This window comes from Anolis sagrei, chromosome 2 (genome assembly GCF_037176765.1).
Source record: "Anolis sagrei isolate rAnoSag1 chromosome 2, rAnoSag1.mat, whole genome shotgun sequence".
In the NCBI taxonomy this organism is placed as follows: Eukaryota; Metazoa; Chordata; class Lepidosauria; order Squamata; family Dactyloidae; genus Anolis; species Anolis sagrei.
Window position 1 is genome coordinate 82,771,484 of NC_090022.1, and position 27,432 is coordinate 82,798,915.

The 27,432-nt window shown below is 39.0% G+C and overlaps 1 protein-coding gene across 7 annotated transcripts in view; it reads right to left on the reverse strand.

The window, feature by feature from the left end:
* Positions 1–27,432, reverse strand: part of GRIA1 (glutamate ionotropic receptor AMPA type subunit 1) — a 280,772-nt gene that overhangs the window by 102,069 nt on the left and 151,271 nt on the right. For all 7 annotated transcript variants that reach the window (XM_060765501.2, XM_060765502.2, XM_060765500.2 and 4 more), the window contains one exon: positions 16,937–16,990. In XM_060765501.2, coding sequence (XP_060621484.1) covers positions 16,937–16,990 — 54 coding nt within the window. The remainder of the gene's footprint in view (positions 1–16,936; positions 16,991–27,432) is intronic.

Below are 27,432 nucleotides of genomic sequence, written 5' to 3' on the forward strand. Positions count from 1 at the left end.
TTGTCATAGGGGTCATCAGTCAAAAGCACAACAAAACATCCACGTCTTTACTTCCTTGCGGAATAAGGCTAGGGAGGGTGCCTGCCTGATCTCCCTAGGGAGGGAGTTCCAGAGATGGGGGTCCACCATCGAGAATGCCCTCTCCCTCGTCCCCACCAACCATGCCTGAGATGGGGGGCAGGAGTGAGAGAAGAGCATCCCTGGAAGATCTTAAGAACCATGTGGGTTCGTAGGGGAGGAGGCGGTCACACAGATAGGCAGATCCTGAACCATTTAGAGCTTTATAGGTAATAACCTGCACCTTGAATTGGGACCGGAAACTTAGGTTCTCCTTCCAATTCTTATGTTTTCATTCCAATTATGTGGTTTTATAAAAATAAAAGTACAGTACCCCCCATTAAAATATCCTTCAGCAACAGTTGCTTAACAGACAAAGGCTTGCCCAACTAAAAATAATCAGAGCAAAGACAATGAAAATAGGGCCAACCTTGTCTCCAATGGGAAATAATTTTATTTTGTTGAAGGCTTTCATGGCTGGAATCACTGGGTTGTTGTATGTTTTTTTCAGGCTATATAGCCATGTTCTAGAGCAGTGGTGCTCAACCTGTGGGTTCCCAGGTGTTTTGGCCTACAACTCCCAGAAATCCCAATCAGTTTATCAGCTGTTAGGATTTCTGGGAGTTGGAGGCCAAAACATCTGGGGACCCACAGGTTGAGAACCACTGTTCTAGAGGCATTTTCTCCTGACGTTTTGCCTGCATCTATGGCAAGGATCCTCAGAGGTTGTGAGGTCAGACTTCACAATCTCTGAGGATGCTTGCCATAGATGCAGGCGAAACATCAGGAGGAAATGCCTCTAGAACATGGCCATATAACCCGAAAAAAACCTACAACAACCCAATAATTTTATAGTTTATGAGCAGCCACTAAGAAGTATTTATTTTCCTCACTAAGCAAGTCTTTGACAAGCACAGGACTCAAAGAAAGCTTCCCTCAAATATCTTAAAACTTGGATTTATTCATATAAAGATAATTGTTTTTCAAATAGTCTTAATAAAAATATAATATTTGATGTATTTATTTTATTCAAACCTTTATTCTCTATATTCCCACTTGAAGGTCTTGGGATCATCTTGAATGCCTGCTGGGATTCCAAGTGTTCCTCCAATAATGAAACAAAGGTATTTCCACCAATTTCCCCTTAATCTACAGCTCTTTATACCATTATTAGCTGTCCTTTAGGCCTTGAGCCAGGTTTTGTTTCCTCAGAGGGCATTTGCAGGAATGGCAAAGTAGGAAAGCTCCACACTGAAATTACAAACTCTCTTCTAACCAAGAAAAGAAATAAGGAACCTTCAAATTCTAAATACTGTACCTCAAAACTATCAAAAGAAATCCAATCACCCACATGACAAATAATCTAGCAGAGTAAACAGTAACTAAAACACCAAGAGGACAAATTTTGCACCAGAGGCTCAGGAGAATAGAACAGATTAGTGCTGGCACCTGAACGACAGCAGGGGAATATAAAATGAATGCCTCTGGGAGGAGAGTTTCACAGATTGAGTTCCATCCCAGAAAATACTTTTTTCCTAATATCTACTCGCCTAATCTCTGAAGCCAAAGTGGACTTGCTAGAGCAGGGTACCCGATAAAGATCTCAGTGAATAGTAGTAATATAAATCCTCATTTGTATCATTCTGTTACAAGAATGACAAACTGATTTTTTTCTACTCACCTGCAAAATTGGAAAGCTATTTTCTGACAATTTTGAGGTGGTTTGTTTTGTTATTTGAAAGAACAGATTAGATGCAAAACAAATACATTTCACTAATTGTGAGACGAATCTGCTATTTTATGACCTATAGACTTCTGAAGACTAGAAGCATTTGCATCTTTCCCAACAATTGTCCAGTCCTTCTGTGTTTGCTATATGCATAGTCTTTGCTTCCCAAGAAGAAATTAAAAGCATTTTGCGTAGAAATATTTTTCTGTTTATTGCAGAAACAACAGTGGTTTCTTCTCATGATCACAGGCTGGAGGATGAGTTCCTTCCAAGGCTGATTAATTGTTGGCAGACTGTCTCAATATATCAAGATAAGCTATCATTTGGAGAAAGAGAGATTTAAGTAGCATATAGAAGCATAATGATGATATTGCTAAAAGTTAATATGTCATTATGAATCTATCTATGGTAATTTTCTTTCTGAATTTCAAACGTTTCAAGCTTTTGTAAACTGAGACAAGTGTACTGAATTGGGTGAAATATAAACCGGAATTCAGTGAAGTTCTTCACTGCTAGTAGATCCCAAATAACCTCCATATTTGACTGTATCTAGTTACAAATTCATATGAGATATACCTTCTGGATACATGTCCACAAATTTGCAGATGAGACATTTTCAGGGAACGTTTGAATGAGGAAACATGAATGTTCTAATTTTGATATATTCTAAAGTTTAACTTTTACAAGCAATCTAGAGAAGTCTTATTTTTAGCCACAACTTATTCTGTACAAAATGAGTGTTCCCCCAGAATACACCATCTCAGCTGAATCACTAGCTACTAGTCTAGAGAGAATGGAAGCTAACATTATGGGAAAATTTAGCAATGACAAAAAAGTGGGCTTGAGTTTTCTAAAGACCCTGTTTTGATAAAGCACTGGGTGATACTATCTTTATTCTGTGATATTTTTTCTAAAATTCATTTTATGAAGTTTTCTTGAATAAGCCTTTTTTAAAAAATAAATAAATAAACCAAATAACATGTTTGACATTTCAGAAAAAAACACACAACAGTGTTGTAAATTGGTATTATAATGTGTAATGTAGAATTGGTTCTTAGACTTACAAGCATTTTATCAGTTTGCAAAGTGATAACTTTACATTTCTAATATAAAGCACAAATGTGCCATTTAGGCACATAATGATGTATTGTAAATCATGCTGTATTGATATGGAAACTTCAGTTTACCGGGATAAGGCACAGCACTTTCTCATATTGTTTATTTCTGAAATTGAGAAAACTGAAAACAAAAAAACAAAAACAAAAAACACCCCCGATGCACGAGCCAGACATATTTTTCTTCATTATATAAAAGCAGTTGTGAAATCAATTTACAATTATAATTATATACAATTAGATATGCAGAAATCTTTGTTTCATATGTTACAAAAGCACAAAAAAGAAGACGAGTATAATCCATTTCTAACTTCATTCTCATTGTTTAGCTGAATAGGCTCTTTGGAACAGTCCTTTTGCTGTTTTTGGAAATGCAGAACTGTTGTTTTCCCTGTTTGTGAACATGAAAAAGTCATTTGCAGTTTCATGTAGAAAATAGTCATTTTGTTAGAAAAGCTGCTGCTGCCAGGAAAACATCAGTTTCTGTTTGCTATTGACTGAAAAAAAAAATACAGTACTTATTTTGTGCAACATTTGCTTACAAGCAGAGCTGTGAAAATATGTTTACTCACTGCGGTAAGCAATTTGAACTGCTAGATTACTTTTGAGTTTTGTTCTGCATCCAAGCTTCAACAACTTGTTGGTTGAATACAGCTTAATAGAGGCTTCCAAAAACTTCCAAGGATAGCCTGATCTGAATCAGTGCTTTTTTATTTTCTTTGGGCCATGTAATCAGGTGATTAAGTTTTAGATATTAAGTGGTGGATCCCCTACACCCATAGATGGACAAAGGGTATAGCATTTTGATGACCATTTTGATAGCTTTTCAAAATGCTGATTCTCTGTGTGCCAAAGAGCTGCACATCTTCTCCTGTGACTTAAAATAAAAATCAAAGCAAAAGTGCCTCATCCTTTCCATGTAAGAAAAAGTATGTGAGAAAGATACATCAATTATAATTAAAATACATTTATTTTTGTTCTCAGTGCATGCACATGTCTTGTACTGAAACTGCTGCTCTCTCCATCTGAGAGCTTCCTTCTTTTCAATTACCTGCTACCTTTCCTGAAGCAGAGTTCACAAAATTAACTTCTTTAGATTACAGCTTCCAAAATTGACAGTTTATATAATCAATGACCATATTGGCTGGAACATTCTAGATGTTTCAATTCAACAAGTAAGGAGACTTCTACACCGCCACTTCTACACCGCCACAAAATGCCTGGCTGTAGGGATGTGATCTCACATCCTGCCTGAGGATTTGAAATGGCAGTCCTCACTGCCCCACCCCAAGAAACTTACAAATTTTCCTGCATGATTCAGAACTTTCCCGGTGTTTTTTAAACCTGGGATCAAGCTGGATTAATTGTTTTACCCTGGGTTCAGTTGTATTAGCCTGTGCGTGCTGTATGGATACACCAGGCTAGTGCATTTCCTATACTGCATTAAACACCAGTAGATGCAAGCCTAAGTTTCAAAGATCTGCATTGATGCTATCAGAGATAGAAGAAGAAGAAGGCAGGTATGTCCCAAAGGATTTCCAAAGCAAGAACCAGCAGCCCATCCATTATGCTTATATCCAGCTTCATGACACATTGAACTTTGTATCTCAGGTTGAACCCAGTGAGGACACTGCTGGTATAAAGCTTCCATTTGCTTGTGAAACTTACCCTTCCACGCTGGATAGAACCATAACTTTTAGTTCACTTGTACAAACCAAAGCACATAATACTGTCAAGGCAATTCAGATCTTTTTATGATATCATCAATCTAGATATTACTTGCACTAGTGCTAGCACAACAATGCCACCTCTTGCCTGTCCATTCTATGAAAGCAAAGACAATCATATAAATATAGAACTAAATCCTATGCTCACCCTGACTAGAGCAAACTCGTTGAATCATTTTATTTACCTACATGTGTCTGAGAACTAAGCAGTTGATTGATTGGACCTACTCTTGTTGGATTACCTACAGAATACTAGTTTTAGTCTTGAAGTTTGCTGTTTTTTCTTTTCTTTTCCAATCTCATTAAAAGTCATATCATTACAAGTCTTAGCCAGAAAATGGGGACTGTTTTATTTTTTATCTTTCTAAGGGGCTACAGCAAAGTGTAGGATAACAATAGTTTGAGCGAATTGATGAATCAATTTTGATACCATGTGGAAGCTCCTGATCTGTGCCTTCACCTGCTGGCTACAACAGCAGTTGGCAGTGGTATAAAGAAAACTCTAGTAGCATGAACCAATCAATTCAGAAGAGCTGCTAGTATGCTCGAAATGACACTGTATATGTGGAAATGGCAGCCATATCATCAGACAGATGATGACTAACTAAAAGCATTTAGTACAGATTTATTTTAAAGGTGGCACCTGTTTTCTAAAGCATATGCCACTTCTTTATTCACAGCAAATACCACTTAGTGACACAGCAATTGTTTCTTCACTTTTATGTTTTCAATTATAGCAATAATCTTCAAACAGGTTGGGGAAAACTAAGTTTATGACTCGATTAACTGATATTTTAACATTTAATTAGTGATGCTCATATGCTTTAGGTTTTCAGGTACAAAGTGAGAGGAAGATAGGATTGGGGAAGAGAAAATCTTTCTTTAAAAACTGCTAGGATGTGTACACTTCTGGAAAATGATAATGTGTGATCTGAATGTTTGGGAAAATGTGCTCAACACCAGTCTGGTTGTGTTTCTTTTCAAAATTGATGTCTAGAAAACATTCAAAATATAAATGAAAGAATAGCAAAATTAAATTATAGCCTGGAAAGTTAGGTTTTGAACTTAATTCACTTGCATTTGCTTGTTATAATATTTCAAGAGTGTTTTTTTCCTGATAACCATTCCTATGATCAAAAAAGACCATATATGTTAAGCAAATAGCATAACAAGTGAAACATTTCCAACTAGATATCTTTAAAATACCCTGGAAAGAAAAATTTCACCAGTAAGGAGTAACCTTATTACCCACTCCACTTATTGTTATTATTATATTCCATGCTTTCCCCCAGTCCTGAGACTTGAGGATTCTGTTATTTCTGAAACTTGGGGCCCATCCAGACAGGGCCCAAAATGCGAGAGCTCTTGTGCTTTTACCAGAGGTGTCCAAACGACACCTTTCGTAAAAGTGAATTCATTTGAGACAAAGCAGAAAAACTCTGCTTTGTCCTTAATTAATTAGATAGCCTATTAGATCTAGGCCTTTCTGAAAGACCTGGTTCTAATGGGCTATGGATCCTGTGGGGACAAATCCATGGGTTGCCTCGTGACTACCCAGGAGTCTGTCCACATACCCATCTCACACCTTTTAGGCTCCCACCCTTTCTCAACCCCTCCCCACAAAGCCTTAAAAATAAAAAAAACCTTACCAGGCAACCATTAGGCCTCTCTGCAGGCTCCTGGAATGTACCAATGATGTGCCAGGAAGCGGGTGGGGGGGCATCACTCCTCTCCCTTCCTGGTGCATTGTTGGTACATTCCGGGAACCTGCAGAGAGGCTTAATGGTGTTTTAGGAAATGTCTCTATATTTTAAGGCTTTTAGAGGGGGATCTGGGGTGGCCCATTGCAGTGTGATAATTACCGTGATGCAATGCGGACAACACACAGGAAAACCCATTTTTCCCCAGGTTGTGTGGACTTAAACCCACTTTGGAGCGGGTTTAATATATGTCTGGAAGTACCCATAGCTGCCTGGAAGGCACACAACAATCACCATCACTGGTCTGAAACATTAGAATTACCATATACTCCAGAGCATCCAATGTTCAGATTTGTAAAAGGCAATGGGATGGTTTGGACACGACTGCTTGTTTGCTAACTTTCTTTCACTTTTAACTGAAGACATGAAGATAGACCTTTCATTAGTTGCTCATTAATAAGTTCAAAAGGGGAGATGGGAGAAGTTTCACAAGTTTTAGTAAAACTGTTGGTTCCTTTTGAAGTGAATCATATTTTTGCCTGGGGAAGGTCCTCCAATTTTATTTTGATTTGTTTTTATTTCAGAAAAACCCAATGATAAATTAGAGATGTGTTGATCTCAGCACAGACAGTTGTAATTCACTCTGTTTTGATGTTTCCCCTGAGATATTTTACTACTTATGGTAAGGCACTTGCAGCTCTTGTAAAAATTCCTCCACCCTGAAAATTGTGGTGGCAACCCTATCTTTTTTCTTTCCTTGCCAAGTGGCATATGAGGACTTGACATATATCTCAGCTTGTGTGCAAAGTTATCTTGATCAGCATATTGTATTCTCTTCTTGATAATTACTCTTAACAGTGCCTTACATCCTGAAGCAAAACAAGGATTATGCTGGGCAAAGAAGGAAGGGAAGTATCAAATCATTTCTTTCTACCTCTCCTCCCTTAATTCTATTTCATGTAATGGGCTGAGGGAACTGAGTCTGTTTAGCTTGGAGAACTGAGTCTGTTTAGCTTGGAGAAGATGTTTATTTATTTATTTGCAGTATTTATATTTCACTCTTCTCACCCCACAGGGGACTCAGGGCGGATTACAGTGCACAGAGACATGGCAAACATTCAATGCCATAGATACACAACATGTATAGACAAACACAGAGGCAATTTAAGCTTCATGAGGATATGCTTGAATTCTGGCTACCGGGGAGCTGTTGCTTCACAGTCCACTTGTGAGACTGAGTCCTTGGTGGAATACTTCCTGTGACGGTGCGAGTGGCACCACCTATATGTAGAACTGTAAGTTGCAGGATTTGAACTGTTGTATCTTGCCTGATTTTGCCTTTTTACCCTGTAAATGTATAGTTGGATTGATTGGTTATTTATAGCTGTCAATCAATGTTGTTTGCACCAGTTGAATTGCTCCTACTGCTCAGTTGTTTGACCCCATCTCTTCCTAGAGAGCAGGACAGTGTTTCCCTTTCCATTCCACCATTAAACTTTCTATCAGATGGACGTGAGAGAGAGACTTGGCTCTGAAGCCCTTGATTAAGTTACCTTTCAGCACCAATTCTGAGGTTCTTACCCTTGAGACTTATGCTTCATGTTCAGATCAACCTGGACGACGTTGAGAAGTCTCAAGCGCCTTCAAACCAGTTCTTTGGCACCAGAGGAAGGCTTTGTGCCTTCAAAATATAGGCCATTGGAATTGGGGTTGTGATTATTCCGATATTCACAGCCATTGAGAAAGAGGGACCTGGAAAAGCTTCTCAGCTGCAAAACTCCTTGGACCCAAGACAACCAGAGACTGTAATGTATATTTTCCTTTATCCCTTTGAAATTTCCAGCTTATTGCCTTAAAGGGATAACTCTTTGTGAACAATTAAACCTATTTTGAGTTATATACAGTGTTTTGGTCCTTGGGAGTTCCAGTTTTCCTAAAGGAGGGCAAGAAGGAATCCTCTGGGGAAAAGATGTCACGTCCATGTCATGTCAGTTGCTCCAGGGACTAAAACATAGAATCATAGAATCAAAGAGTTGGAAGAGACCTCATGGGCCATCCAGTCCAACCCCCTGCCAAGAAGCAGGAATATTGCATTCAAATTACCCCTGACAGATGGCCATCCAGGCTCTGTTTAAAAGCTTCCAAAGAAGGAGCCTCCACCACACTCCGGGGCAGAGAGTTCCACTGCTGAACGGCTCTCACAGTCAGGAAGTTCTTCCTCATGTTCTCGTAGTTTGAAGCCATTGTTCCGCATTCTAGTCTCCAAGGAAGCAGAAAACAAGCTTGCTCCCTCCTCCCTGTGACTTCCTCTCACATATTTATACATGGCTATCATATCTCCTCTCAACCTTCATGAGATGAGAGAACATGAACAAGAGAACTCAAATAACAATAAAAGAGAATATATCTAAATATTATGAAATGCTTCTTTACTGTAACAGAGCTTTGACAATGCAAAACATGATTGCTTTAGAATAGACTGTGAATTCTCTTTTTCTGAAAGTTTTTTAACAGGTTGGATGGCTATCTTCCAGGAATGCTTTAGTATTGTCTGGTTGGAGTTGGAAAAAATGGCTTTGCAATCCCTTCCAAATCTATGATTACAATGAAATATGTGTTTAAAACATTACTTATAGGCTTCCTTAAATTTCAGCTGTCATTATTATTATGTTTATTTATACCCCGCTTTTTCTCTCCACAAGGAGACTCAGTGGCTTACATTGAAAGCATTTCAATACAATTAAAAATCTACAAATCTACAAATATGAAAAGAATTACATATCATTGGCATTAAAAAAATCAATTTAAATCCATAAGAATATGTCCAAAATTAAAATGACAGCAGGCCCTGACTTGACCTTTAAAACCTTCTTCTTTAATGCCTGTCTGAATAAAATGGTTTTAGGCTGCTGCTGTCAAGAGAGCAGGGAGGGGGCCATTCTGGCTTCCCTGGGAAGATGGAGTTCTAGAGTCAAGGGGCAGCCACCGAGAAGGAATGCCTGCTCTCTTGTTTCCACCAAACCGGCTTGAGATGGACGTGGGACAGAGAGAAGGGCCTCTCCTGAAGTCTCAAGGCCTGGGCAGGTTCATCCAAGGATCTGCTCAGCCAAATAATCTGGAACTAAGCCACCTAGGGCTTTAAAGGTCATAACCAGCACTTTGAATTGTGCCCAGAAATAAACGCATTCGTTAAAGGAGAAAAAAGGTATTTAACTTTTCTTTCTTGAGCACTCTGATAAGATGATGTTTACTTCTGAGTCAGATGGTAAGTAGAATATTATAGTTGACTGAAATCCCAATCTGTTCTTTTGCTGAGAGGGCTCCTGGGATTGCTAATGGGACATGGAACACTTCACTTTTGGTGCACTGACTGAAATGCAGAGCAGTTTAGTAGAGAGTGGAAGTCATTACTGGCAGCTTATAGCTGTGTGGTGGCCTAGATTAAATGACTTTGAAAGTATGGACATATTGAAGCCATGTGGCCATGACATACACAATAACAAAGCCTTAAACAATTATTGGCAGCCTCACCAGAGAACTAAAAGGCAGAACAGAACTAGAGAACAAACAGTCTTCACACTAGGACATGTCAAAATGATTTTTATCCAAGTTCACAAAGTAACAACAAAAACATTTGGTACTTCATATTTACATGTGAGTTCTTGTGCTTTAATATTAGTCCCACTGGAATGTTGAAGGGATTTATCAGTACAAGTCAATGCCTTATATTTAGAGGGCCAGTAAAGAGAATGACAACAAATTTATCTACAGGTGGATTTCCAAAACTGTCCAGACCAGTGTGAACTAGCATGACTTTCTCACTTGTTCTTATCAGATTATGATCGCATGGAGCAGAAAAGCAAATTTGACAGGTCCTAACATTCAAATGGAGTCACTCAATCACAGATAACAGCATCCAGGTAGTTTCCAGTGTCTACATTCTGCTTGACTTAAAGATTAGGCAATGCAAGATCTTGGACAACCAGGCGCCCTTCTACACATGCATTAAAACCTGAGAGGAAGAAGGTGTGTGGCTAAATGATGTTTAGCCAGATTGTGGGAAGAATCAGGAGGAATTGGCCTAAGGGCTGGAAAAAACATATTTAAAAGGAGCCCTTTAAACCTGATTCTTCCTGAGAAACAGGTGCATACTTTCCCATGCCTGTGTATCCTAGCAGTCATGGAATACACATACTTTCCTTCCCTCCCTCCTGTGTGGATTCCTCCAGAGCACATGCATTTCTGAAAAACCCGATACAGCTGATCAGCTGTCAAATGGAGACACAGATGGCTCATGGAAGCCCAAGTGGTAAGCAAATACAACTCTCTCAAATTCTGTCTTTTATACTTTGTAATATTAAACAGAGTTTGAATTAACAATTGGGGGAAGATGGAGATTGCGCCGTTATGCGCAGGACCTCATATGAAGATTTCTGGAGTGATTTTTTTAAAAAAATATGCTGAATGTCCCTCATAGAATCATAGAATCATAGAGTTGGAAGAGACCTCATGGGCCATCCAGTCCAAACCCCTGCCAAGAAGCAGGAAAATTGCATTTGTCCTCCCTCCATCTTTATCTGCTTCAAAAGAAAAAACAGCTGTAAGGACAGCGGGGGACTATGCAGCATGTCTGACAGGTCTGTGTTTAGACTCACTTTAAGATTCCCCATTTTAAAAACCCATTACTTGGTTCCACATTTTGTTGCTGTCTGGAAGCATCTTATGAGTGCAGTTCCATGAACTGTAGATGTTTCTGACTTGAGGTGGGAGCATGGGGAATCACCAGTGAGAATGTCTGGGAGCTGGGTCATGGTACCTTTACAGAGATAGTAGATGACATGCTGAATCTCCTGAACACAGTATAGCACTCATTACTGAAACTACTTTGTAAGTAAGCAATATATAAATAGTAAGTGATATCTGTAAACTATTATCAATGGATGAACAGGAAAAGACCACTTGAGGGAAGTATGGAAAGAAGATTTAGGGAAAAATGAATAATCAAGAATGGGCAAGGATATGGAGCATGCAGTTACTAAAAATATGTCCATAAGAATTAAGAAAAACTATTACAAAACAGTATGGAGATGGTAGATTAAATCAGATAGATAAAAATATTCAAGTCAGTGCTGGAGAGGCTCTCAGGAAATAGGCTCATATTTTCATATGTGGTAGTCCTGTAAAATTATACAAAATTTTGGGAAAGGGTATTTAAAGAAATAAGGGCAATAATAAAAATAGAGATAGAGAGTACACTAAAATCAGCATTATTACTCATACATGGCAATACAATTCCTTCACAAGAGGTGAAGGAATTGTTCTCTAATTTGCTAACAGCAGCAAAATTTTAGTAGCAAAAAAAATGGAAAGAAAGAAAGTGCAATTAGAAGAATGGTACAGGGAAATATGGAACATAACTATTAATGACAAATTGACTTGCAATATTAAAATTAAAAAGGGAATATGGAAACAAACAGATTTTTGGAAAATATTGGGAAATTTTATTGGGTATATCTTTAATAAGGGAAAGGATTATGAGCCGGCAACAGAAGCATTGATAATTTGGACTTGTGAAACAAGATGAGTTGGTCCTGGTGAAGGTGGCACAAAATAATGTTAAGGGGGGGAGCTATACGATGACGGTGATGGTGAAGACAAGTACTACTACAACTAAAATGTGTATAAGTAGATAAAAGATGTGTAGTAGAGGTATACGTAGCATACCGTATATACTCAAGTATAAGCCAACCCAAATATAAGTCGAGGCACCTAATTTTACCACAAAAAACTAGCAAAGCTTATTGACTCCAGTATAAGCCAAGGGTGGGAAATGCAGCTGCTACTGATAAATTTCAAAAATACAAATAAAAATAGATACCAATAAAATTACATTGAGACATCTATAGGTTAAATTTTTTGAATGTTTACATAAAATTTTATTTTACGATAAGACTGTCCAACTCTGAATTAAATCATTATTCTAACCTTCTTCAATGTAAATGTGCTTAGTATCCTCCCAAAAATAATAAATAGAACAACATTATAAATGTAATAATAATAATAATAATAATAATAATAATAATAATTAGAGTAAAATAATAAATGGAATAACAACAATAATAGAGTAAAATAATAGATGGAATAATAACAATAATACATAGAGTAACATACACAGAGTAAAATAATATATGTAACAACAACAATAATCCACTAATCATCATAGTTTATTTTAACTATGGTATACATTTTAGGGTAAATGCTGTGTGTATATGAACAAAGAAAAGTGGGACAGACTGGCTTGGGAAGGGGATGGATAAGAAGGACTGAAAACAGGAAAAGGTTGGAATGGGAAGGGATGGTTGAAAAAGTGGAAAATGAAGTGGAAAGGAGGTAGCTGAAAAAAGAATCATGTCCAATCATTGTATGGCCAACAACAATCAAGCCACCTGTGTGAGCTGAAGTACTGCTAATAGACTAAGTACATTGTGTTACTTGAGGCTGGAAAGAGGCTGGAAATAGGTTGGAGAAAGGTTGAAGATTGGTGAGTGAGTTTGGAGCCCAAGGCTGGAGTTGGAGCTGCCAAAGGTGTATTATCGTTACAACGTCTGAAGAGCAAGACTGTGGCATCTTATCTGGAGATAAGGACTTTGTGTTTACAAGCCATTGTGTGGAAGCAGCTGGATATTCCAAGGACTCTGCTTTATTTGTAAATACCTTTATATAAATATTTCTTTGCTAAAAGACAGTTTGTTTTCTTTTGGGTTTTTCCTCCTTGGACAAAGGGGCGCAACTTCCGCAGAAGGGGTTGAATGTTTGGAACCCCAGTTTGATAGCTGCGACAAGACTTTGGTGCAAAGGGGGGCTGGAAAAGTGGGAAAGACCGGGGTTAGAAAAAGGGGCTGGGAAAGTGGGAAACTGTGGTAAGAAAAGGGGCAAGACTAAAATGGGAAAGAGAGGCTGTAACCTGGGAAAGGTTGGGTTGGAAAGAGAGCTGGGATAATGGGGAGAGGGGCTGGGGATAATAAAGACTGGAGTAGGAAGGAGGAAACTAGAAAAAGGGAAGATTGGGGTGGGAAAGGGCAGCTGGAAAAGTGGGGAAAAACTGAGGTGGGAAGGGAGGAATTATGAAGGACTGAGGAGAGGAAGGTGCAAGCGAGCAACCCAAAACAAGGCAACCAAGCCAGGCACCATTTGCCCCTTCCAACCTCTTTCCGTGGCTCATTTTTTCTCTCTCCCTCCTCCTTAACCCAGTCACCCATAAAACCAAAGAGGGGAATGTGAAAAGGAGGGAGGGGCAAATGCCCAGGAGGAAACAGAAGCAGCCCAAGTGCATCTGTTCTTCATGTGAGTGCCATCCTTTGTTTCACTCTCAAACCCCCCTATGCTTCCCCTTTATTATTTTCCTCCTCTTTCCACCTCCAAACCCTTTCTTCGCTGCCTCCTTCCCTCCTCCCTCCCTCTGTTTTGTACCATTTAGTTTTTGGGTTACAAAGATGAAACTGACAAAGACACGCAAGCCCTGGGTTCGCAGTCCTCTTTTTAAGGTCTGAGCCAAGGCAGCACGTTGGTGTTGAACGGCCTTGTGAGGGTTAAAGGGAGGCAAGGAGAAGGAGCGAGAGAGAAATCCTCACAGGGGAGGTGGGGAGGCAAGAAGATGGAGGTCCCCACAGAGCAAAGAGGAAACAATGCTCAGGGTTTCTGCTGCTGTTGCTTCTTCCTTTCACCTGGAGAAGCAGAAGAGAGTCAAATGGCAAGGCTGAGTGGGCTGCCCCAAGGCCAAGCACTTTTGCAAACAAAAACCAATACAGGAACAGCCTCAGTCCCCACTTCCACTTAGTTTTTTGCTAACTTTTAGAGGAGCACTCATTGAAGGATTGAACTGCTTATGTGTCAAAGCCCTGGTCAGTCACCTGAAGTTCACCAAGAAGGAAGAAGCAGGCTAAGGGAATGGTGCATGAGACAGGAGGAGGGGAAGGTGCTTGACTGCTGTGCAGAGAGGAAAGGGTCATGGTAGGAAGGCATGGGACTGAAAGAAGGCTTCTTTCAATCTTACGCCATCCCACCTGGACCCTCGACCGACTATAAGTTAAGGGGGGCTTTTTCAGCCTTAAAAAAAGGGCTGATAAACTCAGCTTATTCTTGAGTGCATATGGTAAGTTATAATTGGAGCAAGTTAAAAACCGATAAGTGTGATTAAGGTGCGTTTGATTTTTTTCGATTTATTTGTGCAAAATATAGCATACTTCCCTGTCCGAGATATTGTAAAAAGGGGAAAGGATGTATACTTATACATTTTAATTGATAAATAAATAAATAAATAAAGAAGAAACTACTTCGTTCTGATAATGGTGGCAAAGAAGAATTTATTTGTTACCTTTAGCATATCCTTATAGTGTTGCCCTAAATATTGCTTTAAGTAGGATCTTATACATGATCTTATACAGGCTGATCAAATATCTCATTTTATACTCTTATTTGTTTGCTATAATTGCTTTGTAGTAAAATTCAATGATAATGTTGCTCAGATTCCTAACAATTTGTACTCTATAGGTAATCAACACCAGATAGTGAAAATGTCATTGTAGTGTGTCTTGGTAGAACTATATAGCGGATAGATTTCAGATGTACTTAGATGGAGTGCTTGATTTCATCCATAGCACACCTATCTGTGCTATTAATCCTGCTCTTGTTGCCTGATTACAATCAGTAGATCCAGTTTGAGAAATTTAACCCAGGCTGTAATCAATGCTAAGGGATGACAAGAAAGGGTATTTCTGGCAGCCTGGATGAAGATGGGACAGATCCCGAGAACCTTAATTATCTTAGAGCAATGGTGACCAGTATCTGAAGATAACTGAAGAAATGGGTTTTAGTGAACTTTGGATACTTTTGCATGATACCATCTTCAGCCACTTAAATTGAGTTTTAGACCAACTTATTTAAACTGCCTTGGTCACCCTGTGTGATGATTTCTCCCAGGAAAAGGATGACAGGAATACATCCCAATTGGTTGTACAATGCCTCTCAGACAATTGAATACCATAGATCATGGCATCTTTCTGAAAAGACATTGTTAAATTCAAGTCAGATGGAATCTACAATAATTCCATTCATAGTTGAACATTTGACTCCAAAGACTGGTGCTAGGAGTCTGTTACTCTGACCAGTGTAAACTCCATTGTGTCTCTTGGGCTATGTTAACATTGGACCAGTTATTCCGAGCTATTTCTGACCTGGATCAAGTACCATGCAGCTGCATCTAGGCCAGTGACATCACTAGATGGCCCAGCCCATCCCTGAGTTGATCCATATCCATGTTATTGCTACTACTCCCCACTAACCATGATGTTCCCTGCAAGCAAACTCCCTCCTCCTAGATCAGGGGTTCTCAAACTTTTAAAGCTGCAGAGACCTTTTCAAAGGAAAAAGTTTATCGTGGAGCCCCAAGAAACTTTTGGACACAGGGGCCCCATTGCATTTTAAAATTTCACAGATGGGCCAGGACAGTGGCAGATGGATGGAAAATGTTTGTGTGAACTAAATGAAAAAAAGCAATTTCTATGCATACTGTGCATATCTTGTTTGTAGTGCAAAAAGAAAGAAAGAACAATAAAACATAAACTTAACAATATTTCAGTGGAAGACCCCAGGGGCTATAATAATAATAATAATAATAATAATAATAATAATAATAATAATAGAAGCAACCCCAGGAGCCACCCAGTCTAACCTGTTTCTGCTATGCAGTAAAAACACAAATCAAAGCACTTTGAAATAATAATAGTAATAGTAACAACAACAACAACAACAGCAGCAGCAGCAACTTAAGGGACCACCCAGTCCAACTTGTTTCTTCTCTGCAGTAAAAGCACAAATCAAAGCACCCCCAACAGATGACTGTCCAGCCTTTGAAATAATATTAGTATTAGTAGTAATTATAACAACAACAACAACAACAAAACAACAGGAGCAACTCCAGGGGGCACCCAGTCCAACCTGTTTGTACCATGCAGGAAAAGCACAATCAAAGCTGTGGCGGGGAGGCTTTGCAAGCCATTGTGGTGGCAGGAAGGCCCCACAGGCTGCGTCTAAGGGCTCCACCGAGGACAGTTTGAGAACCGCTGTCCTAAATGGTTGCATGGACATCCCACACTGACATCATCTTCGGGCATCAATTCTGTCTCCCCTAACATTTCAATAAAACCACTAACATCAATATGAGTATGATATTCATCTTTGTCTTTCATTTTAATAAAATGCAGCTGAAATCCACCTATTTTGGACATGCTTGATAATGGGCTGCATGGTAGCTAATAAACTGATTCATTTCAGGCAATAGGAAAGTGCTGCTAATACTTTGTCTGCCTGGTTAACAGATACATTATCTACTCTAGTTGGGCAACATTTTCCTGGAAGTAGCAGTCATATTTTGCAGATATTCAGAGATGCAGCTGTCTCACATGAGGTCCAAGTGGAACATTAGTGAAAAACCTTACTTTACATAAGATTGCACTATACATTTCCAAATTGCACTGTCAATCTACATACATATTGATCAGAAAATACACTTTGTTGGCAACAAGAAAAAAAAAACAAGATTTAGCTTACCAAAGTTGCAAGAATATAGTGGTATCCTTTCCCATTATTTTCAATCTTGACAATCTGCAGTGGTGAAACACATAATATTTAATTAAACATCCAAATTTAACAGTAAATTGAAGACAATTTACAACACAGTCACATCTCAGCTAATAAATATTTGTACAACATTTTGCACATTAGCACTGTTTGTCCTCCACCCAGCTGGAATATTTTTTAGCAGCACCAGAACTGTGTAGATAGTAAAGGAAGGGTGAAGAAACACAGTTTTTCAGTTTCGTGTTGTAGCAATTTGTCTGCAGAAAACAATGCCATAAAATTGAGCTAAGAAAGAGAAGGATTCAGCTCTAGTTGACCCTACTGTAGTTGTATGTGCCTGCTTACAAGAGTAAAGGTAAAGAGATGCTGCTTCCAGAATACCTTACTAAACATGTGTGAAGGGCAAACCAGAGAGAAACAGGGATATTAGCTAAGTGTGCTTCACGAGCTACTCTGGCATGTTAAAAGAAATCATAGATATTTGCACTTTACTCATTTGCTCTATCCTTTAATGCTGTGGTACCAGATTGCCTACCCAAGACAAGACATTGAACTTTGCTATTGATTGTTGGTTTTGATGTTTGTTTTATACCCTGTTTAATATTGTTGTTTTTATTTTGTTATATTGCTTTTGTTATTATTTTGTTGATATGCATTTTAATGTGTTATGTTTAAACAGTTCTATTGGTTTTGGCCCTGTGTAAGCTGCCCCGAGTCCCTTCAGGGAGATGGAGGCGGGGTTTAAAAATAAAGTTATCATCATCATCATCATCATCATCATCATCATCATCATCATCATCAGATCTGGTCACCAAAATGGGAGTCACTCAGTCCTGTGTATTTAATATGTATATTTTATAGAACTACATTTATAGAATTTTTGCAATATTTGTGTTTTTTGACTGTGCTGTTACATTCCTCAGGCCACGAGGAGAGGCAGATTAAAAGATAAAATTATTATTCAGTTCTTGTGGGTTTTTTCGGGCTATATGGCCATGTTATAGAGGCATTTCTCCTGACGTTTCGCCTGCATCTATGGCAAGCATCCTCAGAGGTGAGGTCTGCTGGAGCTGGGAAAAAAGGGGTTTATATATCTGTGGAATAAACCCCTCTTTTCCCAGCTCCAGCAGACCTCACCTCTGAGGATGCTTGCCATAGATGCAGGCGAAACGTCAGGAGAAATGCCTCTAGAACATGGCCATATAGCCCGAAAAACCCCACAAGAACTGAGTGATTCCAGTCATGAAAGCCTTCGACAAAATTATTATTATTATTATTATTATTATTATTATTATTATTATTCATTTTTTTAAATATATATATAAATTAAGTCATACCTGGCCTGCTGGCTTTGTTTCACAAGTTTTATTTGTTTTGCCTAAAATGTTTGATAAAATCACATTGAACTGCTTTTCTTTTTTGATGTGTAGGAACTATTTCTATTTCCCCACATGTTTTTTTTTACCTTTGATACCAAACTTTCTGTTAAAGAAGTACTGTTTGGGAACTTTGTTAACTGAGGTAGGCTTGTAGATCTTCTACCTTTGTATCTCCTACCTTAAAGGTCTAAAGGGCACCAACCATTCCAGCACCAAATCAAAATACGTATTCTTAATTAAAATCTTTGGAACCTAATTGATACTATCCAATTTGCATTGCAATGGTTTACATTTTTAAATTGTTTTTTACTGGCTATACATTGCTTTATGTATTCAATGGTTTTTACATCTTTATGCTGTTTCAAAATGGTTTATTGTTTTGCTATTCTACACCTGAAGGACATACATATTTTAAAACAATAATAAATATATCACCATTATTTTGCTCTTCATTTTACAACTAAAGAAATGCATTGAAACTTCAAGATACAACTTTCAAATTCAAGGTAGAAGAAAATCTCAGACACCTTGGTTGTGAGCAGAATGAGCAAGTAACATTTCAAATAAATGCAGTGGCTTTATTCCAAAAAAGAGTATGAAAACACGTTATACTTTAGTCCTGTCACACACAAATGTCTACCAAATTTACACATTATTTTTTCTCAAAAGCAAAGGAGATCATGAACACCATGACTGATGGGAAATGTTTGCTGCCACGTCTCCCAACACTGTTTGCATATTTAGCCAGAGAGTAGAAATCAAGAGGCTGAATGGGTTGCCCTTTCAATTTCACATCTTTTGATGCACTGCCTGAAGTGTGACAAGCAGTTTTCACATGGAGTGACCTGTGTGAACTCCTAGAGTTATCTGAGGCTTACAGATGGCAATAAGAGATGTGTCTCTGTCTGTCTCACATGACAACAGAGACAGGTGAAAACAGAAGCATGAGTCACGTGTACTGGAAAATCCACTCTTACAACATTAGAACTGTGGGGAAGTGAAATGTTCTAAAATGTCCAGACTTGATCTTTGTCGCGAGATTTAGAGGCTCCCAAGATGGCTGCTGTGGAACTTCCGCTGGAAACTTAGACTTAAAAAAAACAAACCCTCAAAATGCGGATGTGTGGATATGTGGAAAATCATTGCAGCGAATCACTGCAAAAGTTCAATTCTTTGTCTTGGCCAGAAAAATGGTATCCTCCAGACATTTCATGAAGTTTCTAGCACACAAAGTTTTTGGCTTCTACTCAAGTGTCATCTTTTTAGGAACCAACATTTTTTTAGGAGCAAACATCTAAAACCCAGAAATAAAACCAGATAAAAAAATTAGTGATTTCTGATTGCAGGGACATACAGACATGCAATGATCTGCATATCTGACTCAGAACATATTCCCACACCTGGAAATCTTGCGGTTTTTGTCTTTTATAGCAGTTGCTTCTGGGTTTACAGGGAATGGTATCTGGCCACCCTCCTGTATGCGGCAGAAGCTGCTGCTATGAAGGTACTCTCTGGACGGGCACCAAGATTCCCTGGTGGTCTATAATATAAAATGGCTCCCTTTCCTTAGCCAAAGGGGCAGACAAAATGGCTGTCACAAATCAGGAAGGGTTTTCTTAAACTTCCCCCTCATAAAACTAACATAAAAATGGCTACTCTCAAGCTGTGGGTGAGTAAGCCTAACAAAAGAAAGGGGAACGTATACAGTTCCAGTACAATTACTATAATGAAAAAGTAACAAAATTTAATTACTCTCATTATTATATTCATATCATATTATATTTAATTACTTATTAATCGCCCTCCATCCAAGAATGCTCTAGGCGATTTACAGCTGAGTTGTAAAAGATAAAATACATACATACAGAAATTAAAAATTAACAGAGATCAAATGCTCTAATAAAAAGCCAGGTCTTAAGTGCGAGAGTAAAAGGCCCTAAGTCATGCATGGCTTTCATGTAGGGTAGCAAGGAATTCCACAAGGCAGAGGCAGAAATAGAAAAAGCCCTGCGTCTGGTACTTTCCAAGTGCACTTCTCTAGGACCCGGTATATGGAGTAAGTCACGTTGGGCTGGTCGTTGCGACCTCCGATGATGGGAGAAGGAGAGGCAGTTCCTAAGGATAGCGATGAAAGTTTACTAACCATACTTTAGAAACACTTTAGAAATGAAATGCCAACACCCCCTAATTTTGCAATGAATTTTGAAACGTTTTTTATCGATCGCACATGCCTAATATTTATCCGTCTTAATATTTTTTTTCTTTAAGGCTTTAGGGTGTGCAACTAAGCTTGCAATACACCTGAGAGGAAGAATCCTACACATATGCAGAGGAATCATATGATCAAACTGTGTACTGACAGCACATTGGATGATGGCCTTTTAGTGATCAGCAGATATGTGCCCAGTTTAGTATGTAATTTGTTGTATAGTTGTTATTTTTAAAACATACATTTAAATTATGATTATGTGTCTGGAATGCATTTAAAAGTGGCTGCACATAACCCAAGAAAGAGATACATGGAACTACCATGTGCTGCACGAAGTGTGACATCTTTCAACATTATTTTCCCTTATACATTTAACTGTTCCCTATGTCCTATTGTATGTATTTTGTATGGATCTTTTAATCAGAGGATTACATTGCAAAAGTAATAAAATTACAAACGTTGAAATATGGTTATATTTTAATTTGCACGTTAATCTCAGAAGAAAATATTAAAATGCAAATCCATGTAGTGCTATCCCCCACTTCTCCATATCCCAGACCGTGTTCAGGGCATTTCCTTTCAGATCTGTTCCAACTGCAGCCTGCAGAAAGTAGATCTTCATCGTAAATGTTACAAACATTCTCAACCTTATGCACTAGGGCTAAAGAGCTGAAACATTTCAGCTTCTGACTTGAGTCAAATTGAATAAAGGTCAGTCATACCTTCTCATGCAATGCACCCAACAGCGTTGAACTGTGTCTGTGGTGCACGGTGTCTTGAGAACAAATGTTGCCTCAGAGCACTGAAATCTAGTCTGCATGGAAGATGACTCTGGAGAAGTAAGTTTGTACGAGAACTCTCTGAATAGAGAAGATTAGCGTTCTTTGAGCCTTCTCTCCCTAATATCGTCATGGGACTAAATACAGGCAGCTTTACTGTTATTTATCAATATGAATATTGACTGGCCCATTGTGCTGTCATGTTTCCTTGCCAATAATACACATCTTTGCCTTTGTGTGGAATGGAAGAGGTGTTTTCTAAAGGGTAAAGTTAGTTGCATCTCTCTACATCTCTCTCTCTCTCTCTCTTTTTTTGCTTTCTGTTCACATCCATTTGTTTGGATAAATGTGTACCATGCTCTTCTCAGATTCCCATTGACCCACAGATTTATGCTAATGCCTATTCTGGAAAGGAGAGGAGTGATGTTAGCCAAGGAGAGAAGCTTTGATTTCTTTGTGTTAGAAGGTCCCTTTTCTTCCTCCTCTTTTCCTCCTCTATTTTTATTAGGTTTCCAGTTAATAATAAGCATAGACACAATACAAATTAAAGTTCAGAGTTGTTGGGGGATGGGTGGAGTTCCTTTTAGAGCACATGACCATAGAGTGGAGATATGTGAACAGATTTTCAATTAAGCACCAATACCCAGGTGAGATCAGCAGGAATGCTAAACAGTGTCATAAAGATCCTTGGCATTACAATTATCACCAAATGGATTAGCAGTTATTGGACATTTGTTCATGTATTAACTGGCTCACCTGCCTTAGCCTTTTCCAGCTGAAATGCTCTTGAGTATACGTTAAAAGCTGTCTGACTCCTATGTTAATATCCCAACACCTCAATTAGTGTTATCATAGCAGACATTTGTTCACACTTCTGGATACAAATAAGTAAAGCTTCACCACCTTTCACACTAGGCAGATCTCTTGGGTAGGATAATTAAATAATGAGTGAAGCAAATGACTGTGGAACTGCTGCAAGTCAGAATGATCTTTCATGAAAGGTTCATTTCAGTTACATGGATTTTTCTGAAGCCTAGAATGCTAGTTAAAATTCAAAATAGTTTAGAGAACATAATGTTACTCAGAAGAAAATGAGATTCTTTATTGTGTTATCATTGCAGAGTAGTGAAGGGGAATTGCCTTTCTTGGTCACCTCAGGAAAATTAGCAAGTCATGCTCATAAATCTAGGATCCAACTTTACTGAAAGAATTATATTTCCACTCTACATTCCAACAGACCAGGTTCTGAATAGAATAGTTTAATCACGAATATATTCGAACATAGATTTTACTGTGGTTGTTCATTGCTCATGTGCTATCATCATTTTTCATCCAACAAACATTCCTGAATTGGTGTTTACATTATCTTCTCAGGCTAGATGTCAAAATTTATTGTCTCTGATTTCTTAGTTATTGCTATCAGAATGATTTTAACCTTGTGTATTGTGGAGGATGAGACAAGCTGGATATAATTCTAGCTGTGTAAGTTTATTTTTAGGAAAAGTCCCTAAGCCCAAGACATGCAATTCTAGAAGTTACCTCAAGTGAAACCATTTTAGTGACTACTCAGTAGAAATGTGGAGTGATGTTCTGTTATTTCTTTTAAAAAACAACCAACTACTGAAAAACAAGCTGTGTGGAGTGGGGGTGGGGGCAGTTTCCATAGAAACTTTGTGTGAATAGAGCTCTAGTTGGCAGAGGTACTTCCATTTGGCTGAGGTTGCACCCATACATGTGTGCAAACTAGAAAATCCAACAACTAAGCTTGAGTGCTACTCATTTTATTTTAATGCCTGCATGTAGTGTCTAAGCTAACTCTCTCAGTTTTCGCCTTGTGACAGAAAATGCTATGCCACTCCACTTATAAGAGTTATTGGCGTTATACATCAGCAATTTGTGTGTGTGGGCAGAAACCAGATTGAGTCAGTTAGTCTCCTGGGGCCAAACAAAATGTTATGTGGGAGGTGTGTGACTGGCTCTCCCAAAGTAATTTCCTTTTTCTAAAAACAGATCATTGGGGCAGGGGAGGAGGGCATCTCTCTGCATTCTTTCTGCCTTGTGATAATTCCTGAAAGAGGCCTACCCTGGCCATTAATTAAGCATAGGAAAACATTTGTTCAGTAGCCACAGGCCCCTGGTTAAATTATTCTATCAGGCTATATATGATTTACACTGTGAGCTGACCTTTTAAAAAAATTAACTTCTCTCTTTTACACTCATTTTGGTTCAATGGGATACAGAGAATTATTATCGTTACTCCTCCATATCCATGGATCCTGCATCCATGCCTTGAACTCATTTAACAAACCTCTACTTTACCTTTTATGTAAAGGGACACCATGTTACTACAACATTTATATAATCGGACTTTATATAAGCTTGTGGTCTGCTGCTTCAGAGCTGAATTCAAACTGAATTCAAATGAATTCAAATGGGAAATTCAAACTGAATTCAAACTGAATTCAAATGGGAAAAAATTAGAGATTTCACCTACATATCAAAGAAAACTTCCTAATGGTAACCATCTGGAAGTTTGTTTTCATATTTAGGTTAAATCTCTTTTTCCATTTAAGAATGGAAGTTGGTGACTCAGGTGGCGATGGACTTTACTTAGAACCATAGAGTTGGAAGACAACCTAATGGCCACCCAGTCCAACCCCATTGTGCCATACAGGACCATAGAATCAAATGGCCAATGGACATCCAGCCTTTTCTTAAAATCCTCTAGAGAAGGAAACTCCACCACACTCCAAGGCAGCATTTTCAATTTCCAAACAGCTCATACTTTCATTGGAGAACTTTTATCAGAGGCTGAATGTGCTGTAGCCTGGCAATCATCAGATGAGCTTTCTAAATGCTCAGAGGATGAGGAAGGGGATAATAGGTTGCAACCTGTAATGTCTGAAGAGTCTGTGGAAGATAGCAGAGTCCTGGCGAGAGCTGTTTTGGAATCTCCAGACCATTCCAGGCAATAGGAGAAAATAATATCAGTTCCCATGAGAACAGGCCAGAGTGGCCTATGGAGGAGAATGTGGGAGATGAAGGGTTTTACAGATCAGGTAGCCTTGAAATTATTATTTATTTACCACATTTATATCCTGCTCTTCTTACCCCAAAGGGGACTCAGGGCAAGTCACAACAAAGGGACAATTCAATGCCTTGAGTACATATAAAGTTTAAGCAACGTATACTTTAGAATCACATAATAAAAACATATCACTGAAAAAATTTACATAAAATCACTGTTGTAGTTCAGCCAGCTGATGATGAGAATGAGGGATTTGGTGCTTCTGGAAGTGTTCAGACTGATGGGATGCTGGAACAGGATGGTGATTCCCCGGTTGGAAGAATGGGGGGGGGGGGGGATTTTGAATTAGATGTTGATTCTCTTTGTGAAAATAAAACTGCTTTAGAAGCTGACAGGCAGAGAAGGGAGGAGGACCTGAACTCACCTGATGCAAAGGGGGAGGGGGGGGGGGGTTGGACAGAGCATCAAGGCTGCTCCTGCGGGGGAAGAATTCCAGGTGCAAGCGGTGCCATGGGAAATGGAAGCCTGAGAAAGAGAGCCAAAGACAAGGTCCCCAAGGCCAACAGAATGCCTTCATGTATTGCTCTCCTTAATTAGGGATAGGAAACTCTTAGGTTCAGATGAAGCAACATAGCAAATGGAGAAAGAAGTTCCTGCCTTTTTCCTGGTGACATCTAAGCTTTAAGCCAAGTTTCCTAGTCAAGTTTTGCTACCAGTCTTGGGGATTTTACCATGGACTCAAGCTCATGTTTTGTTCCTTGTTTCTTGGATTAATCAAGCTCATGTTTAATTTATCTCTGGTTTTTCGGGACTCTTTCTCTCTTTACATATTTGGGGTTTTATTCTTTTACAGTGTGTGCTTTATCAATAAACTGTTTATAACTATGCTTGCCTTCCTGGTGAGTGCTTGATCAAGGTGAACTCTAGCTGAGGTGCAACAATCACACAGTCCAAAAGCATATTCCAGGATCCATTCCAATTCTAACTTGCATTATTAATTATTGCACTGAGAGATCATTGCTGCACTGGGAAATTAGGAGGCGGAATATAAAACAAAGACAAACTTGTTTTTCTCAGAGGCTTAGAGATAAGGAGATAAAAACCAGATGTGTGCAAAGTGATATCATGGGAGGGCGGGAGGTCTTCTAAGTGGTTTCTGGGCTCTCAGGCCTTTAGTGGGAACAATGTAAAAGGGGGAAACAGCTCCCTGTTTTTAGTCCTAAGTTCCTGGTTCCTGTATTTCAATATTCTTGGTTTGATTCCTGTTTATGACTTCATGTTCTTGGAGGTTTTGCCTTTCTTATATTCCTGTTTCCATTTTTATGGATATAACTTTTGAACAATATCCTGCTTGAGGATTCTTTTGCTTTGTATTAACTCAAAGGCTCTGTGGCTTGCTTTTTGATGCCTTGGTTCAAAAACTGATGAACTCTTGATCTCATTGGGATTACTTTTTGTACTTTTGCTGCTTCTTATTTGACTTGCTTTTTTTCTTTTATACTTATTCATTAATAAACTTTTACTTATTCGGTTATCTGAACATTGTGTAGTATTGGGTGAAAAGGTGTTCTAGAGCTACAGTGCAATAGTGTAACACTTTCTGCGGAGCATTTTAGTTTGTTTGTATATAACCCTCATGTGAGAAAGTTGGATTAAGGTATAGACCCTATTACATTGAGGGAGGGGGGAACTGGTGGAAAATTAAGGGAATCATCTTCTTTTGTTGCCTACCATCGAGGTCCTGTGCCTTTCCATTATCTGTGATGGCAACTGTCAGTTGCCGTCACAAGCTCTTTGTCCACCTTTCCCCACTTCTATTGGACTTCTCTTCATTTTTTGCTCATTGGGAGTCAGGTAGCACCCAACTGCTGAAAACACTGTCTTCCCTCCATTTCCCTATGTTGCCATAACAGAGTCCCATGGGCAACCACTGGAAATGGCTTTGCATCATGTGATGGCTTCCATGGGACAGTGTGGGATGAGGTTCTATATGGCCTTTGAGGTTCCCTCCAATTTTAGGACAATTCCACCAAATATGAGCTCAGCCATAATTTTTATATCAAATCTTTGTGCTTATGATTAGCTCTTTCAAGCTGTAGTTCCACAAGAACTCAATATGTTGATTGCTCAGGAGAAAAACACCACTGCTACTTATACTGATTTATTTTAGGAAAATTGGGTGTTCTAATTATATATAGACAAGAATAAAATTGATATCTGGATACATGGAATACATAATTGGAACACTTCTATTTTATAAAATCAACATTTACTGCTGGGAGGGTGTGCATCCATGTTTTCACAGAGTTCTTTGTAAAGCAGTTAACTTGGCCTTCAAAGAGATAGCAAAGGTGTTTCAGCCACATAAGCTGCCAGTGATCCCTAGATAATACAACCTCTTTGGAAAATCAAAGAAAATGTACAGAAAGTTAATTTCTAAAAGAAGTTAAATATGCTGGTGTAAAAAAGTAAGAATTGAGGTTGCAAGCTCCAGACACAGGAAGGTCAAAACCTAGATTACTATAACACATTAGAAAGTTCTTCATTTGAAGCCTACTTTGTAGCCAAAGATGAAAGTTGGTTCCCTAGAGAAAATAACGCATTACTTTCATTAAAGCTTGAGAGTCAAACCTAGTCTCCTTCCCTTTCACTATTCACTGCGCCCGTACCTTGGGAAGTCTGACTTGGCCACGGTAGTCCACGCTCTGGTTACATCCCGTTTGGACTACTGCAACGCTCTCTACGTGGGGTTGCCTTTGAAGACGGCCCGGAAGCTCCAACTAGTCCAACGTTCGGCAGCAATGATACTAACGGGAGCGGAGCGCAGGGAGCATACAACTCCTCTGCTGCACCAGCTCCACTGGCTGCCGATCTGCTACCGGGCTCAATTCAAAGTGCTGGCGTTGGCCTTTAAAGCCCTAAACGGTTCTGGCCCAACTTACCTATCCGAATGTATCTCGGCCTATCAGCCCGCCAGGACCCTAAGATCTTCTGGGGAGGCCCTGCTCTCTATCCCGCCTGCTTCACAGGTGCGGCTGGCGGGTACGAGAGACAGGGCCTTTTCTGTGGTG